The sequence below is a fragment of the Ostrea edulis genome, chromosome 10, assembly GCF_947568905.1.
Source record: "Ostrea edulis chromosome 10, xbOstEdul1.1, whole genome shotgun sequence".
NCBI lineage: Eukaryota > Metazoa > Mollusca > Bivalvia > Ostreida > Ostreidae > Ostrea > Ostrea edulis.
Window position 1 is genome coordinate 12,501,966 of NC_079173.1, and position 20,505 is coordinate 12,522,470.

The 20,505-nt window shown below is 33.1% G+C and overlaps 1 protein-coding gene across 49 annotated transcripts in view; it reads left to right on the plus strand.

Annotated features, from left to right (window-relative positions):
• Positions 1 to 20,505, plus strand: part of LOC125666832 (rho GTPase-activating protein 15-like) — a 62,165-nt gene that overhangs the window by 13,836 nt on the left and 27,824 nt on the right. For 5 of the 49 annotated variants that reach the window (XM_048900148.2, XM_048900153.2, XM_048900150.2 and 2 more), the window contains exons 2-8: positions 1,821 to 2,069; positions 5,632 to 5,766; positions 5,941 to 5,958; positions 6,780 to 6,860; positions 13,893 to 14,105; positions 17,547 to 17,597; positions 20,169 to 20,227. In XM_048900148.2, the coding sequence (XP_048756105.2) occupies positions 1,821 to 2,069; positions 5,632 to 5,766; positions 5,941 to 5,958; positions 6,780 to 6,860; positions 13,893 to 14,105; positions 17,547 to 17,597; positions 20,169 to 20,227 (806 nt within the window). The remainder of the gene's footprint in view (positions 1 to 1,820; positions 2,070 to 5,631; positions 5,767 to 5,940; positions 5,959 to 6,779; positions 6,861 to 13,892; positions 14,106 to 17,546; positions 17,598 to 20,168; positions 20,228 to 20,505) is intronic. The other 44 variants (XM_048900149.2, XM_056151964.1, XM_056151960.1 and 41 more) reach the window with 15 other exon arrangements.

The window sequence follows — 20,505 nt, forward strand, 5'->3', positions numbered from 1 at the left end:
ACTGTAATAGTTAAATGAAAGACTTTCAAAGGCTCACTTACAGTCCACATATATGTAAACGTAGAATGCATTTTAATTGTTACTAAAACTAGAAATGACCTAGCTCTATCGATAAATTTACCTCAAATTATAAATATTCCAACCATAATACTGAAAAGATATAAATGATTAGAAATATACTGACAACCACCATTTTCTTCATTTAAAAAGAAACAGTTTAGCATGGTTTTCTCATAGCTGGACAAACTCTTGATAATTTTTCATTCTTTTAGATTATTACATATACAGTAAAATAGCAAACTTCTAGAGCCAACAAAAACAGTTTGTTAATTTTATACCAAAATTTGTTATAACCAATAAAAGTTTTTGCATTTTCCTTTCATAGAGGAACAAATATCACTCCATAATAAGTGTGAATTCATTATAAGTGTGTTTTACTATAAGTAAAATTTTCTTGCCATGTAAGCTATTTTGTATCCCCTTCCATTCCCAAAACAACGAAAACAAGAACTTGCATCCTCTCCTCAGAATTACATATTCCGTATGTATAATAACATCTGAGTGCGCAGCAAAGGAAATTGTATTGAGTGCAAAAGGATTATACTGGGAGAGGGGGGGGGGGGATTGTATGAATAAAAATAACTTTTGAATTAGAAATAAACTTGGACATTTAGTTTGATAGTTTGCAATATGTACTTTACTTGCTCCAAACTGCACGTAATTTAATAAGCTAAGATTTTGCAGGAATCAGTGATCCTTAGTATGAATCACCATAAAACGTATTGTTTTGTACTGTGACATGTAATGTGTACTGCGCAGTCAGTCAATTTTATTTGGGCTCAAGTTTTGTGGATTTCATGGGTATACTTCTATTCCGTGAATCTCTGAGACCACAAGAAAAACCATAAAATATTCAATGTTTCAATGTCCAAAAACCATATCCTCGAAACTACACCCCAACTGTCAAATCTGGATTGATTAATCGATTGCATATTGTTTAATGTCTCTCTCTTGAGAATTCTTCACTCGTATGGAGACGTCACTATTTCTGGTGAAGGGTTGCAAAATTTAGGTCTATGCTCAGCGTTTAAGGCCTTTGAGCAGGGAGGGATCTTAATTGTGTCACACCTGCTGTGACATGAGACGCAGTTTTTTGGGTCTCATCCAAAGGACCAGCCCATTCAGTAGCCTCTTATGACAAGCAAGGGGTACTGGGGACCTATTGTAACCTGGATCTTCACAGGATGTCAAATCTGGAAAATCCTCAAAAATTGGTCCCCACGAATTTAAAAGACTACTGTATGTGGGAACACATGATTTATACACAGTGGTGTTGACATGCAATTAAATCACTTTTCTTTTTAATTTCAAATATTATAGTTGGATGGAGACTTGCATGGTGTTGACAAACAAAATTTTAAAGTGAAGTGGATCGAGGTTAAGCATGTTATTAAGACAAATATCACTTTGTGGAAAGAAAAAAAAAAATATATGGCTTTGAATGTGATTTAATTTGATTTTAAAAGGTCTGTAATTAGAACAGGAAATTTTTAATTTATGTTTATTATTTGTTATCATCTAGTATTACATGCACATGATTTTTAAACTTTGTAATGGAAACACATGTAAACATGATCTGTGAACACACAAAACACATGTAAACATGATCCGAGAACACATATAAACACATATTTGTAAAGACGATCCAGAAACACAGATATGAATAAACATGTAAACATGATCATAGGGAACACATAACACATGTAAACATGTATTAAGTGTCTCATGATTTTATTTCATTGATATATGTTTATTTTCAGGATGGGGAAGATCTTTATGCCAATCTTCAGGATCTCCAAGGAGAGGAAACGAACCAAGCCCCTGATTCACCACCCCCTGTGGGGAATTACCTAAAGACCCTGTTAGGAGTGTGGGATAGTTACCTGGATCCTGTCACGAAGCGAATCTTTTACATCAATAAAGAAACCCATGAAAGAACATTCAAACCTCCGCGGCCCGCAGACAGGCAAAAGCAGGTGCGAAAAAAGTCATCCCAGTACCCTAAAGAGGTAGGTTCACGAATGGCGTAATTCGGCCCTGCGAATTTTCCAAAATATGAAAATTGTTTTGGTTGCATTAAGGAGTCATCATTAGGATTCATGTCGACTACGTGTTCCTCATTAGGCCAATTCAACTTAATTAGTAGATTATCATCCAGGGTCAGCAAAAAGTATGGGGCGGGTGGGAGGATTTTATTTTTTAATTTTTATTTTCTGAGACAAATATTAAAGACAAAGGAGTTTTTTTCCCCAACAGATCCGCATCATTTAATGACAGATGGATATCAATCTATGCTATTTTCATACACTAATTCCAGGTTAAGCTTTAATTTAAGGATATAACAGAAATATACCTAACTTCAAGATTTACCATATAAATCTATTTTCTTCACATGACTTTTCACATTCCTATACCGGAAATGTAAACAAGAAGTGTAAATACCGGAGTCGGACATGAAAATATTCCGGAAATCGCAAAATAAAAAAATTCGGGGCGGGCCAATTTTGAGGGGCGGGCGGGGATGATAATCTATCAATTAAGTTGAATTGGCCTTATGATGTCATATTCATATTAGCATTTGTACATTTGAAAACTTCATAATCTGCATCATTTGTAAAATTGTGCAAAATGTGTCATTTTTTAAAGAGCTTTTTGTTAAGTTAACTGCTGCAAACTCTGATGCAGTTTTTCTGGTATATAGGTTAATTAAAGGACCATTAATGGATTGGTGATAATTAATCAATAAAAACTTTTTTGATTGTTGGCTGCAGGTGTGGCCATTAAATATCAAATGTATGCATGCTGATTTTCAACAAAATGAAAAGTTTACGTAGTTCAGTGACTTTTCGTGTAAGTGAAATGATATACCTCAATGGATAAATTTTTTGGTAGGTACTGTATCAAACTCTTTATCTTTAAAGATATATCTTTAAATTTCTATACAGCTTTACATTTCGTGAAATTGCATATTAACAGGGCCGAATTATGCCATTCATGAACCTACTTTTTTTAACCTAATTTCAAATAAAAGCTTGTTGCATTTATTAAAGACTAACTATTGAATTACTCAGTTGGGAATTAATTGTATGGGATGGGTGGGTGAGGAAGCTTCTAAAATCCAGCACTCACTCACTGTGAAGACTGCAAACCACCATCAAGGCTGAACCATATTCCACTGTTGATAAGGCCAAAATGAGATAAATGTGTGTTTCCGGTTTTACCTACCTTTTTGCTGCTGACCCTAAATATTTTATTGATGATATATGAAAAAAAAATCAAACTTTAATTGCAGTTTCTTCATTTGACTTTTTTCTGATTTACATTTTTTAACTACTATTGATCTTCCAAATAATGTGAAAAGTATTCGTACTGTGTATAGACCTGTATTGAAAGCGTATCAAAAACTAATGTTTTAAAATGTTTTAATAGAATAAAATGTTTTACCTACCTACCCCACCTAAGTTTTTGGGGAGTGAAATAGGTGGGAAACACACTTATATTTTATTTTGACCTAACCAGCAGATTTTTTTTTGGTTTTATTTACATTTCATTATTAAAAAAAAAAAGCCCCACTAAACAATTGGCAGTGTATTGTGTGGATGGATTTAAGATAGAAGGGAAAATATCATTAATTATCCTCCAATTAACCTGAGAGGTAGCTGGCGGTGACTCACATATGGTTCTCAATTGGAGAAGGGGGGGGGGGGGGGGAGGGGGGGGGGGGGTGGCAGGAAGAATTAAGATAATCATTGAGTAACACAAGTTTGCTGAGTGAACTATATCCTTTTTGATTTTGAATAATGTCCATCATGTAGGTAGTAACACACTATGTCAGTCCGTATGATAATGTCCAAGAGCATTATGTTCAGAGAAAGGTATGTACTTCAGACATATCCTAGTGATTAATGTACTGTGAAGTGATTTCATTTCTAGGGGGAACCAGTTTTATTTGTTCAGTTTATTTGACCGTATATCAGGTAATTTTTTAGTGGATTTTTCTTTTAAAAGTATATGTTTAGTAAAATCTTACCGCTTTTAATTTTTACGAAATTTCATCTAACGAATGTATCATTTATATATGATTGTTGAATAGAAATTCTAGTGCTTTCAATTTTGGCGAATTTCATCATCCACTAAAATAGCTGCTATCATTCCAGCAGCTATTGACCCGATATACGGTAACTTAATTTATTTTGGGGACTAGTTAAATGTAGTGTATGTGCATCTCTAAATAGTTTAAAGAGTGCATCAATGAGTCTGTAGAAAAAAACATGGAATAATTGATGCTAGTAATTTTGTTTTTTGTAAATATATTTGCAAATAAAATTATATAACACACACCTTGATTTAGTGTATAAAATTTGAATCCTTGGAGTAAAATTATTTCACAGTACTTGATTATATCAGTTATTGGTCTTCTGAAAATTGTATATGTATCACATTTAATTATACATGTATTCAGGGCTGCACTAATGTTCCAAATCATCTGAATGATCATATGTATATATGTAGAGAAATTATTCAAAATCATATCATTTATCAAAATCATTTACATTATGTATTTAGTTATATATGTAATAGTGACGTTTATTTATACTGTATCCGACCCTACTTTCATTTTCATGAGCATTTTATTACTTTTAAAATTAAAATTTTGTTATCATTATAGGTGTATAATTATAATTTTCAATATGAATGAAGTAAAATGTTATGAACAAACTTGAAATTGTATAAAGTAATGACCTAAAAATTGACATTTTACTGGGCACATTTGATATTATTAGCAATTAGGCAGTAATTATTGATTGTAGGCAGTAATTACTGATTGTAGGTAATAATTACTGATTGTAGGTAATAATTACTAATTGTAGGTAATAATATTAATGGATGATTGTAGGAAATAATTAATGATTGTAGGTAATAATTACTAATTGTAGGTAATAATATTAATTGATGATTGTAGGAAATAATTAATGATTATAGGTAATAGTTAATGATTGTAGGTAATAGTAAATGATTGTGGGTAATAATTAATGATTGTGGGTTATAATTACTAATTGTAGGTAATAATTACTAATTGTAGGTAATAGTTAATGATTGTAGGTAATAATTACTAATTGTAGGTAATGATTAATGATTGTAGGAAATAATTACTGATTGTAGGTAATGATTAATGATTGTAGGAAATAATTAATGATTGTAGGTAATGATTAATGATTGTAGGAAATAATTAATGATAGTAGGTATTATAGTTAATGATTGTAGGTAATAATTACTGATTGTAGGTAATGATTAATGATTGTAGGAAATAATTAATGATTGTAGGTAATGATTAATGATTGTAGGTAATAGTTAATGATTGTAGGTATAATAATTAATGATTGTAGGTATAGTTAATGATTGTAGGTATAGTTAATGATTGTAGGTATAATAATTAATGATTGTAGGTAATAGTTAATGATTGTAGGTAATAATTAATGATTGTAGGTAATGATTAATGATTGTAGGTAATAGTTAATGATTGTAGGTATAATAATTACTGATTGTAGATCTAGTCATTACTGATTGTAGGTAGAAGCCTTGAATAGCAGGAAAGTCAGTTTACCAGAAATCCACGTGAACAGTGATCCCGCTGTACCTAGTGGATGGAGGGTGGAGGATAGTGCCGCTGGCAAAATATTTGTCAGTACGACCACTCACGAAAAGGTGGGGGAGAATTTCACAATAGTCTGTAATTACATTAACTTGGTGTGTTTAGTGAAATTTTAGGCTTAAGATTTTAAAACACATAGATGTAGTGTGACTAATTCAACTGCGGTTATAACATATGGAGGAGGAGGATACAGTTTGAATATACATTGTAAAGTGCATATCTTTCAGAGGGATCCAAAATACATAGTAATAATTTTCTCTAAAATTATTTGTATCTTGAATTACACTTCTAATTTTTATTTATATATAGTGTATAAGAATAGAATGATGTGTATGCATATTGATAGATTATGAGGTAATTATAATGGTCTAATTATCTCTTAATAGTCTATTTCTTAAATTTGAGGAAGAAGTTGATATTAAAGTTTCAAAATATAGTTTATATTGCTATAAGTAATAACTATGCTGCTTTAATTAATGATATGGAAATCATTATTATTATAATGTTTTGAAAGGCTGTAGAAATATCTGATATTTTAATCATTTTTATTTTTATTTCCCTCTTCGATCTTCCTTGTAGTTGTTAAATGCTTCCTGATTTTGTAGCAATGTTTTGTATGGACTTATTTATTATCACTAGCTTCTCTCATTGATCTTTGTTTTTATATATAAGCACAACTGCATCCTCATTTAATGACTATTTCATGCATGCATTGCTTCAAATATCATAGAAATATTGTGAAGTCATTAATGTTTATTTTGACCTAGGTTGACTTAATCAAAAATGTATGAATCTTAATTTTCCACAGGCATTTATTTAAAGATTTGAAGTGTTCAATGATAAAATTAACCAGATTGATTAGAATGAGTGAAAAAATGATTTCACAAGGTTTAGTGTTTCAGGGCTTTAAATGTCCAATTTTAAAACAAAATCTTTGACTGACTTGACCAGTTTTCAGCAATGCCACCCAGTAGAATTAGCAATTGTCTTGAGTTTTTGTTGCACACCCCCCTACCTTTTTTTCTGTTTATAACCACATCTTCTCTACTTTGTGCATGTGCTGTAGTGGGCTTCAAAAGTCAACGAAGACGGCCAACGGTATTACTTCAAAATAGATGGAGATGAGTCGGCTTGGGAACTCCCTAAGGTGTGTCCACGGTCATTACAACTTAATGCATGCACATATATCATACTGCCGATATAATGTTACATTAGTTTGTATGTCTTGTCAGCACCTCAGATCTGGGTGCTGTTAATTGTCTTTATGTGTAATGCGGTTTTGAATTATTCACTGTTAGTAATATGAGGGAATATTGACCCATTGTGTCAGGGCTATACAGTTCCTCTGTAGAAATATGAGGGAATATTGACCCGTTGTGTCAGGGCTATACAGTCCCTCTGTAGTAATATGAGGGAATATTGACCCATTGTGTTAGGGCTATACAGTTCCTCTGTAGTAATATGAGGGAATATTGACCCGTTGTGTCAGGGCTATACAGTTCCTCTGTAGTAATATGAGGGAATATTGACCTATTGTGTCAGGGCTATACAGTTCCTCTGTAGTAATATGAGGGAATATTGACCTGTTGTGTCAGGGCTATAAAGTTCCTCTGTAGTAATATGAGTTTAGGAATATTGACCAATCATGTCAGGGTTATACTGTGAGTTCCTCTTTGGTAATATGAGGGAATATTGACCCATTGTGTCAGGGCTATACAGTTCTTCTGTAGTTCTGTGTTGGGATGGTCAAGGCCCCCTACCATAGTGAGGATATGACATCACATTAACTTGCCTGATTTTTTGTAAATTATCATATGATATCACACCTGATATAGACATTATACACAAAGGCACCCAAACCTGGGCACAAATCCCCCCAAATGTTTATATTAGTCTTTGCAATATATATACATTGAGGGGCGTGGGCAGGGGAAGGAGGGTGCCTCCACATCTATACAAAAGGTATCGCGTAATACTGAGATAATGTCCTGGGATGAAATTTCAATGTTTTGTTCCATAAAAAATTGCTGGGTCAGACATGATAAGGAATGTAGTAACTTGTGTGAGATTTATTGTCCATATAGGCAAAATGTCAGACTCCTTATAAGATTACAATGTAGAGTGTCAGACTCTGTATAAGTTTACAATGCAGAGTGTCAGACTCTGTGTAAGTTTACAATGCAGAATGTCAGACTCTATATTAGTTTACAATGCAGAGTGTCAGACTCTGTGTAAGTTTACAATGCAGAGTGTCAGACTCTATATTAGTTTACAATGCAGAGTGTCAGACTCTGTGTAAGTTTACAATGCAGAATGTCAGACTCTATATTAGTTTACAATGCAGAGTGTCAGACTCTGTGTAAGTTTACAATGCAGAGTGTCAGACTTTATATTAGTTTACAATGCAGAGTGTCAGACTCTATATTAGTTTACAATGCAGAATGTCAGACTCTATATTAGTTTACAATGCACAGTGTCAGACTCTGTGTAAGATTACAATGTAGAGTGTCAGACTCTGTGTAAGTTTACAATGCAGAGTGTCAGACTCTGTGTAAGTTTACAATGCAGAGTGTCAGACTCTGTATAAGTTTACAATGCAGAGTGTCAGACTCTATATTAGTTTACAATGCAGAGTGTCAGACACTGTGTAAGTTTACAATGCAGAGTGTCAGACTCTATATTAGTTTACAATGCAGAATGTCAGACTCTGTGTAAGTTTACAATGCAGAGTGTCAAACTCTGTGTAAGTTTACAATGCAGAGTCTCAGACTCTATATTAGTTTACAATGCAGAGTGCCAGATTCCTTATAAGATTACAATGTAGAGTGTCAGACTCTGTATAAGTTTACAATGCAGAGTGTCAGACTCTATATTAGTTTACAATGCAGAGTGTCAGACTCTATATTAGTTTACAATGCAGAGTGTCAGACTCTGTGTAAGTTTACAATGCAGAATGTCAGACTCTATATTAGTTTACAATGCAGAGTGTCAGACTCTATATTAGTTTACAATGCAGAGTGTCAGACTCTGTGTAAGTTTACAATGCAGAGTGTCAGACTCTGTATAAGTTTACAATGCAGAGTGTCAGACTATGTGTAAGTTTACAATGCAGAATGTCAGACTCTATATTAGTTTACAATGCAGAGTGTCAGACTCTATATTAGTTTACAATGCAGAGTGTCAGACTCTGTATAAGTTTACAATGCAGAGTGTCAAACTCTGTGTAAGTTTACAATGCAGAATGTCAGACTCTATATTAGTTTACAATGCAGAGTGTCAGACTCTGTGTAAGTTTACAATGCAGAGTGTCAGACTCTATATTAGTTTACAATGCAGAGTGTCAGACTCTATATTAGTTTACAATGCAAAAATGGTAGTTTTCAAGATAAGATATAAAATGGAAATTCCAATATTTAGTTTTGTCAGGAGGAGGGGTTGCTTTCTTACTGTGAGGGGGTACTCTACTCAGCTGGGCACCTGTTTAAATCATTCTTCAATAAGTTTAAAACTTTAATGTGATTGATTGATTATATATTGTCTAACGTCCCTCTCGAGAATTTTTCACTCATAAGGAGACGTCACCATTGCCGGTGAAGGGCTGCAATATTTAGGAAACCTGTAGTAACTACAATTAGTTTTAAGGACACACGTGACATTTCTCATTAATATATAATTGTTTGTGACATTTCATGTATAATTCACTTGCATTCTATCTCGTTTCTACAAGATATCATAGGGGTATATAATACCATGTCTGTTTTAGAGATAATTAAGCTTATTTTGTTAGCTTTAGGTTGTTGCAAGTATAAATGTAAAATCAGCTCATATTTATTACAGTTAGTTGTATAAATGGATATTAAAGTGTCTGTGAAGCCGTTTTCAAAGTGCTTCTTTAAATATTGTTTACATAATAAAGAACAGAAAAAAACAAGTCTGATCACTCAGTGCTTTTTAATATGCGAGTTAGTGCATGAAATATCAAAATATTGCTAATCCACACCTTTACGATAATGAAAACGGGCTCTACCGGAAGTGACGCCAACTTACATCATTGGCGCCATTCTCGATGCAAAATTGGTAGAGCTCGGTAGTGATTATAACATCGAAATGGCTAGTAAGAATAAAGGACGGATGTGCGTTGTGGCAGGTTGTAGTAAAAGACAAGCAGATGGAGTTTCGGTGCATATTTTCCCGAAAGATCAGCGTCAACGAGCAGCCTGGGTTCGTTTTGTAAAGCTAACAAGGGCAGACTGGCCTGGGCCATCGCAGTACACAGTGATTTGTAGCGAACATGTAGTAAAGAAGGAAAGAAATATCATTGAAACAAATGGGTATCAAACCCTAGGACCCTACTAGTTAGCTGATGATTATAACCACTGAGCTACTCAGACCGACATACAAATCATGATGATACTACTACAAATTATTAAAATTTAAACCTATTTTGGAAAAAAATACAAGAACTCTTCATATCAAGGAGATGGAAATATTAATTTTAGAGAAAATGTCAGAAATGTCACAGATGTCCTTAACTCTTTCAATAGTATATGGAGAGCTGTTCGCACAGAGATCATAATGCAGTTAACTAAATTACGATCCGACGTGCGTATCAACTTTGTAAGCAGAGCTCTCCATGTATCAGGAAGTTATGCTTTAATATCATTTTGTAAAAGTTTGATGAAATTGCCTCAGCAAATGCTTGCTTCATTGTGTGAACTATTGATCCAGATATTATTGCTAGACAATATTCTGGTGGGAGATTAATGTCGCCAATTTACATGTTAGGACTTTTCTTTGAGGGATATATAAGGAAAGATGGTAAATTTTCACAAATTCATATTATTATAAAAATGCATGAAAAGAGAGAAAATCTTTTAGTAAGAATAAAAACTGAATCTTATTTGCAGTAGAACAGCATTGAATTTGCAGTTTCCTTACCAGATATAAATTCTAAGCTATTTGAACAAAATTTTTATTGCATTCTCCCTCATTTTGTTCATGTGAGTATAAAATAATGATACGACAGAAAAGAAAATTAAATAAAATGTTCTGCTCATTACAATCGAAAACGTGTACAAAATCAGCACATGTTTGAGACCATATACTGTAATTAGGACCCTATATATATAATACACTTAAGAAATAAATTTCCTTTAGGAAAATTAATGAGTGCAATTGCACTGTGACGCTTCATGTTGACATATAATTCATGAAATGTATTTTTATTGATAGAATTTTTATATTTACATTCTACCTTCATTCTGTCAGAATTCCCAGCTGTTAAAATAGATGTACTGTATTTATCAAGATTCATATACCCTTTGTTCACAACCACATTGCGTTCATGATTCACGAGGAAATGGGTATTATCAAATTTGTAAAGACATCAACGGGAAAATCATGGGTATATAATCAAATAAATTCCATTTACTGCATGGTTTGTAAAGGTCATGAAAAAAACTTCGAATTTCTCTTTAGTTTTGGAAGTCTTTGAAAAGAAGATAAAATGGTTGAAAATCATGGAGTTTAGTATTGAGGAATGTGTAGGAACTGTGCTGATCTTAGAGGAAGTTGTAATTTCTTATTGTAAGGAGTGGTAGGTTGACACTCATTAGTGTGGACTACATGGCCATGTTATAAAAAACACCGCATTGTGTGATACCAGTCTCAAAAAACACCGCACAATTTTTGTCTCTAAACAAACGTGATATATATATATTCCAAAATATGGCTGATACATGTGTCATTCTTGCATGAAATATTTATTTTTATTATTTGGATGTTGTTGAGATAGCTTTTTCCATGGATGTGACTGTATTTTCATGGCCTGCTTCTTCATCCACAATCTTTTGGCTTTCTGGAGTGTATACACATTATTTTTTATTCTCATATATACATGTAGAACTATGCTAATTAAGACAGAAGTAGAGCAATGACAAGAGTTTTGAGTTACTACTAGAACACTGCTTTAACCTGAATTTTATACATGCCTTTTACATTTTGACAGCTGCCCTATGAATTTCCAATTTCTTGCAAAGACATTCCAAGCAAAAGAAAAAAAAATTAAAATCCTGACAGATTTTTACACTTTGAATGTAACAGAGTTTGAAGACTTTCAAATTGAATGTAAAGAGATCTTAAACAAAATTTCTAAAAACGGGTGTACATGTAACCTCAATTCACAACATAAGACTGGTTACAATATGTGAACTTGTAATGCCACTGCTTTTTGCTTAGTATCAGCAGACGACTGGGGAAAAGGGGTGGGGGGTGGGGTGGGGGATACAAATTGTTGTGAAAACCTAGTCTACACATTGCATTAAAATTTTTAAAAAAGTACTAGAAACTACCAACCTATTGTGTAATTCAACTTTCGTAAGAGTTTTATCTGTGATGTCCCTGGCCAGTGGGTCGTGCAATCGTGAGCTCTGTGACGCAGACACTTCAGTCAATCTTGCCTACTCTTTTGGTCCCCTTTCTGTGTTGGGAAAGATGAAATATAAGCATAACTACCGGGGGCTTCAGATGGCATATAATAATCTCAGAGAGGTACGTCGAGGCGGGATATTTGGACTGACGCTTACGTATTGATTGGGATATAGGGGGAAGCCATAAACATCTTGACAATTTTATTTCATTTTGTCATCAACCTGATGACACATTATGAAAAAAACCCTATGTTAAATCCATGTTTTGATATACCATGCAATTTTAAATACTGTAGATGTGGTGGTTATTTACGCGTGGGAGAAATTTACAGTACTTACGCGTTCGTGTAATAAGCGCATAATTTTCCCCCACACATATAGTATACGTATACACCTATTTACTGGCTATTCGGACAATAGCAAGTTTATTGTCCCCGAAGACAGGAAGTATTTCCCGAGGCGCAGCTATTGTCCGAATAGTCAGTTAATAGGTGATTTATTATACCAAAGTAGACTTTACTTGTGTCAGATATACTAAAGTGGCCAGTAAACTAATTAGAGTTATCAGACTTTGACGTCACAGAAAAGAAAACGCGGGAAAACATAGCATTCGCGGTAAATAGTTTCAAGACTATATTTCCCTAAGACAGATAGTTCAGAAACTATTTCACGGCTAGCGTTATCCAGAAGAAATAGCAAATTTATTCACCTAACATTTCTATAGCAAAAGCATTCTGAGGTATAATAATTATAAATATTCAATATACACGTAATATGTTATACAAGGATTGTTCACTCTGGAGCCCGTCAAAAGCATCCAAAAATGAGCAATAGATTTTAAACTTCACTGCTCCTCTAACCACAGATCGCTGCTACGTTCACTGCTCCAATGAGTTCAAATAGATGCCTGTCACAAAATTCATAAATTGATCACCCCGCACTCTCCACTCTCTCTGAAAAATTATCGGGGCGATGTTGTTGCTCTGTTGCCCCTAGTTGCCCCAACGTCTTTGTCTTCATGTCTCTCTTGTAACGATGTGTCTGCGTTCAGTAATTGTATAAGGTATCGCATCATATCATGTTACTAGAGAATTCTGACTACAAATACCTCTACTTGTACATGTATCATCTGCACCAGAAGTATCGAGGACTGACAAAACTTCCGAAGTCAAGTGATCGCAGTGTGTAAATTCAGAATAAAATGGATGTTCAGGCAATAACTTGAAACTCTATTTAAATGTACAGTACAAGAAGTGTTATTGGGCGAGGCTTTGGTGTGATAAGGCATATATCACAAGGATCCTAGGTTTGATTCAGCACTGGGATCAATAATTAAAACATGATCTCTACTAACCATTGGGTTAGCTATAAAACCACGAGAGTAAAACGTTTAATTAACTTGTCCACCGGATAATTGTAAAGCTGTTGGACTGTAGAGAGTGTTGATGTGAATTTCTAAATTACACATTTAATTATAATTTACGTTTTTCATGTGCATGTGGAGGTGGCTGTTGTCATTGCGTGTTATAAGTTGATTGATTGTGATGGTAGGGAATTTCCTCATATATAGCTAATTAAGAAATTGTAATTAAAGTTTTAGACAAGCATGGAAATACTTAATTTTACAATCATGTTGGATACACTTAATAAGTACGCGTTTTTAACTTAAGCTGGTAAGGATGTTGACTGTACCAATGTTTAGATCCACTAAATTACTAACCTTCATGTTTCTGTGTGGACATTTTTTTCAGATTGATGGAAGCGAGCCTGGTAGCCCTCCCCCTGTGGCCCCCCCACCCACCCGCTCCCCTAGAAGTTCCCCACGGTTAGGACGTTCGGTAAAAGCCCAGTCCCTGGTTATTGGAAACAAAATTAACTTTCAGCCCTTTCTGCCTGTTGTTGCGTCTTCACAAATTCCAAAGTCACAAACTCTGCCTGCCAACATGTCTACCCCACTAATAATGGTATGTTGTCATGGTGACAAAGATTCACTAATAGAGGGAAATGATCTATAGTTCCTCAACATTCTTTTCGTAGTGTGTGTGTAATGATCATCCCTCTTTGTTAATGATAATTGTTTTTTCTGATATGAAATGTATGAATATACAGGTTCAATATATATTTTTAAAATTTCTTCTTGACTTAAGAGCCAATCATACGCATGTATAAAGCAACTAGGCATCGATACATTTATACTTCCTTCTTTTAATTATTATTTCATTTGTTTGTTCGTTTATCAGTCCCATGTTTTTTTGTATGAATTAAAAGTTAATTACTGAAGGTTTTCTTTTCAATTTCAGCTTTTAAGTATTAAACGTGTATGTCTGCATGTCCCCGTGTCTTGTGTGCCAATGTTTTAATTAACATACAAACTCGTGACATTGAAATGACGTTTTTGAGCTTGTTTACAAACTTACTTCCTTGTGCATGTAAATCATCATTATCAATGAAGCAATAGCTCACTGTCCTGACCAAAATTGTCTGTTAAATTGGCTTTGCGAAATTGACTCTGTCATTGTCAGTGTTTTTCAAACTCTTTACATTTTCCATTTCTTCGCCAGAATCAATTGCATTACTCTTGGCACTAGACCATCCCTTGGTTAAATGGATTCGAGTTTGCTGATATAAAAGAAACACCTTTCCCAAGGACAAGATAATCAAGAAATAGTGAAAATAGAGTGTTGTTTCAAAAATTATTCTTAAGAGCCAGACTCCTCCAGAATTAAATTTTTTAAAATGAAAACTAGTATGCATGCATGCATGAGGAAAGTTGGAAGTTTTTTAATGCTCGGAGTCCTGGGACCAGGGCAGGCCCACAATAGGGGTTAAAAGTTTAATTATGAATAGGCAGTAATACGTACAGTAAAAATCTCAATGAGAACCCCAAGGGTTCAAATTGTCAAATTAATTCTAAGGCATTCAAGTGTAGTGTATATTCAAATTTGTTAAAATCATGTGATATCCCTTAGGACCTCGAGAGAGCAGGTTCACATTTGGGATTTTAAAGTGTTAAATTGGAATAGATTGAAAAAAGTCTCTCAAAATCTTCTTCACAAGAAAATGTTACTATACTCGGGTGAGTGATGTGGCCCATTGGCCCTTTTGTCTGCATTTTGTTCTAATCAAGGGAGTTTTCTGCATTTTGCAGTTCAACCATTTTCATTTCACTTGTACATATTCAAATTCTAAATCTCGAAATCTTTAGAAATGAAATCATGTTTGAAGCTATAAGTCTATCTAACCAAACTCTTGAGAAACCCAATTGAATAAATATAAAGGCCAAATGCAAAGAGCATGTTAAAATTTATGACGTGGATTTAAAACTTATAAAATTGAAATTAAAAGTTAGTGATTATAATCAAATTTGAATTTGCAAACATACTTTTGAAGTAATAGGGCATATTTCACCTGATTGTTCATGAAGTTGATGATTTCTTTTTAAATGTAAATACAAATTCAAGCTTTGTTGTTTTCACAGCACCTGGCAATAGAACAAATGTAAATACAACAAAAATAAATGGTAGTTTTTCCAAGAAAATTGTAGCTGTATAAATCCGTCTAAGTCATATGGACTTGCTCAGGACAACACATTTTGTTGGGAGCTCAAGTAGACTGTTTGGGCATGTTGAACTGTGTATAGTGTTCAATAAATATGGAAAAGAGACACTTCAAAATGAAAATTAGGGTTGAAATATTCAGTGAAACGGAATATCTAAGTGTCAGATTAAACAGTTGTGACTGTAGGGGAACAATCAGTTGAAATGATTTTTGAATAATTATATATAATATATTTTGAACACATGAGACTAAAATTTTTTACTAATTTGTTTTCTGATTTTCCTAAAAGTGTTTGAAATTAACACAACTTATTGAATTTATATAGATAAATATATATATTTCTATATCTCTTTGATTCCAAATAGATATGAATTATAGAATCTATAATATTTCATTGTTACCAGATCTTGTGTAAATTCTGGCTTGCAGCTTAAATCATGTTCATTTTAATAACATATTAGTTAATATTCAGTTTGACTTATTTTACTAAGGAAATCATCAAGAAAAGTTGTATAATATTTCGATACTTAGACGTTCATTTGTCGCTGATTAATATGTATGTGATGTGTGTTGTCAAAATCGTCAAATCGGCCATTGACGTAATTTGCAACACCTGCTCCCCTCTTTAAATGAACAGTGTAAATTGCATCAACAATGAAGACATACTGGTTCCTTCAATACCAGGTCAACTGATGATTCCTAAAGGAGTATATCGAGAGTGTGCATTCTTTTGCATGTAAATACAATTTTGAATCATGCTGATCAAAGGACTTATTTCACAATCTAAAGAAATACATAAATGTAATTTTCATTTTGAAAAAAAAGGGGGGACTGTGTCAATTTGTTTTTGTGATTGTATTTGAAATTTTATATACCCAATGAAATTACTTTTTATAAAGTTCTATATCACTTAAATATATAGCTGTTTATGCATATACAGTGATTTAATTTTGTGTCAAGCCCTTTTCTCATACATCATAAGGCTTTCAGAGGATCATTTCTGATTGGGGAGAGAAATGCCAAAGCTTAATTAAAAGAAAATACAACCCCCCCCCCCCCAAAAAAAACCTGTTGATTTCCCCTTACTTTGACCTAAATACATGTACCTACCAATCTCGTCCTTACTGCACCCAGAGGCACATAACGCAGGGACTAGAAATTTCACTCTCCTCTATTTTCCCCTCAATTTTCTCTCCAGGTTAGCTTCATTTCCTTCAGTTCCGTAATACAAGCATTAGATATTGGTAGAATTTACTGTAGTTTTTTTTTCGCCGTTTGTAAATTTTTCAAAGGTAAAGAATGCGCTGAGTATCGAATCATGTGTAAAAATAATCACAGTTTTCAGGAAGTCAGACTTTTTATACTTATGATCGAATCGCCTGTAAAAGTAATCACGGTTTTCAGGAAATCATACTTTTTATATTAATGATCGAATCGCCTTTAAAAGTAATCGCAGTTTTCAGGATATCATACTTTTTATATTTATGATTGAATCCCCTGTAAAAGTAATCGCAGTTTTCAGGATATCATACTTTTTATATTTATGATCGAATCTTCTGTAAAAGTATATAATCACAGTTTTCAGGGTATCATACAGTAACTTTAAAATCAATGATCAATGTAGCAACTATTACAATAATTACAGAATGATTTTATAGGATATGCTTATAATTATATACATTTATACTGTAACAGTTGATGGATTCAACCTAAATGAATTTTGTGTATTTATTGTTTTAATAATTTTTTAAGAGATATTTTTCACTTAAATTGATTAGGAAATATCTATTGTTTGTAATCTTTTGAGCTCTTTTTCTAAATTTAATAGATTTTCACTGATATTATAGGAAAATGTTCCAAATGACCAAAGGAGTACGACTTTAGCCCCACAAATACAGGTAATGAAATTTTGATTAGTTTTTGCTATTCGCTAATCACAATGTATACATCACTTGCTCAGTTATGCACAAATGGATAAGTGTTTGAGAAATAATTTCAATTATTCTCGTTAGTTATCTCTGATACTTAAATTGAATACTGTATAAATACTATTTTAGTGGATATTTTATTGCGTTTGATGTAGCAAGACCACTTAATTCATGGTTGCACTCATAAATGGAAGTCTGTATTTATGATATCATACTAGTTAGATGAAACATTGATTAAGCCAATGTAGAGAAGGGGTCCTGTGACAAAACATCACAATTAATATGTACAAAACGTCACAATTAATGTGTACAAAACGTCACAGTGTGTACAAAACGTCACAATCAGTGTGTACAAAACGTCACAATTAATGTGTACAAAACATCACAATCAATACGTACAAAACATCACAATTAATGTGTACAAAACGTCACAATATGTACAAAATGTCACAATATGTACAAAACGTCAAAATTAATGTGTACAAAACGTCACAATCAATACGTACAAAACGTCACAATTAATGTGTACAAAACGTCACAATCAATATGTACAAAACATCACAATCAATATGTACAAAACGTCACAATATGTACAAAACGTCACAATTAATGTGTACAAAACGTCACAATACGTACAAAACGTCACAATTATGTACAAAACGTCACAATTAATGTGTACAAAACGTCACAATATGTACAAAACGTCACAATACGTACAAAACGTCACAATTAATGTGTACAAAACGTCACAATCAATATGTACAAAACGTCACAATTAATGTGTACAAAACATCACAATTAATATGTACAAAACATCACAATCAATACGTACAAAATGTCACAATTAATGTGTACAAAACGTCACAATTATGTACAAAACATCACAATCAATGCGTACAAAACGTCACAATTATGTACAAAACATCACAATCAATACGTACAAAACATCACAATCAATATGTACAAAACATCACAATCAATGTGTACAAAACGTCACAATTAATGTGTACAAAACATCACAATCAATACGTACAAAACGTCACAATCAATATGTACAAAACATCACAATTAATGTGTACAAAATGTCACAATTAATGTGTACAAAACATCACAATCAATATGTACAAAACGTCACAATCAATACGTACAAAACATCACAATCAATATGTACAAAACGTCACAATCAATACGTACAAAACGTCACAATTAATGTGTACAAAACGTCAAAATCAATATGTACAAAACGTCACAATCAATACGTACAAAACGTCACAATTAATGTGTACAAAACGTCAAAATCAATATGTACAAAACGTCACAATTAATGTGTACAAAACGTCACAATGTGTACAAAACATCACAATCAATGTGTACAAAACGTCACAATTAATGTGTACAAAACATCACAATCAATATGTACAAAACGTCACAATTAATGTGTACAAAACGTCACAATTAATGTGTACAAAACATCACAATCAGTGTGTACAAAACGTCACAATTAATGTGTACAAAACGTCACAATCAATGTGTACAAAACGTCACAATCAATACGTACAAAACGTCACAATTAATGTGTACAAAACGTCAAAATCAATATGTACAAAACGTCACAATCAATATGTACAAAACGTCACAATCAATACGTACAAAACGTCACAATCAATACGTACAAAACGTCAAAATCAATACGTACAAAACGTCACAATTAATGTGTACAAAACGTCACAATTAATGTGTACAAAACATCACAATCAATACGTACAAAACGTCACAATTAATGTGTACAAAACATCACAATTAATGTGTACAAAACGTCACAATTAATGTGTACAAAACATCACAATCAATGTGTACAAAACGTCACAATCAATGTGTACAAAACATCACAATCAATGTGTACAAAACGTCACAATGTGTACAAAACGTCACAATCAATACGTACAAAACGTCACAATTAATGTGTACAAAACGTCACAATAAGTACAAAACATAATGTCATTGCGCATTAGACTCTACACACCCAGGATTGTTAAGAGAAAGATCTGAGCATTTTATTAGGAAGATCAGGCTGTTTGTAAGACCAAGATTCCCACTGACCCAGACTGAAGTGTAACGTCCTAGATGATTATCTGGATCATCCAAAAGTTTGATATATATCTAAAACTTCCTTGTCTAGAAATAAATGAAGTTATACCTAGTCATCATTATTACTTCCACATGTAATAGCAGTCATTTACATTTTTGATGTAGCACTAAACTTTTGACTATTAACATTTTTTTATATCAAAATTTTGACGTTATTGTCATATAAAGCATTTTTCAACATTGAATTTGAAGTATGATAAATTAATAAGACAGAATAAGAATCTTGGATCTATATTCCATTGAAACCTAATTTTGTTCTATTTGTGTCACAGAAGACCCTTTTCTCATACACTGGCTTAGATCTTGATTACATCATATAGTATCTGACTGTGATACAGATAGAATATGCTGAATTAAGAACATATGCTTTAACTATGCTTTATTTTTGGTTAGGAGGGCCTCTCAGGAACTATAAAGGTTGCCAAAATCATGGATGCTGGAAAGCCAAAGAAGTAAGGATTCTTGGATTGTACTTCATGGGATACATCAGTTTATATCAGGAATTACTGTCTTTTGTGTGTGAGGCGATTCATTTTGCTGTTGTGCATTAATTATCATATTTTGTTGTTAATCACCTTATATATCCAACAAACTAGACAGTGATTCCTTGTATCGAAATAAAAATAGAAATATAGAATCAACATCATCGTCGCAAACCATGGCCATCATGTACGATTCTCTCCCAAACCACGGCCATTATGTACGATCCTCTCCCATGCGGAATCTAGAC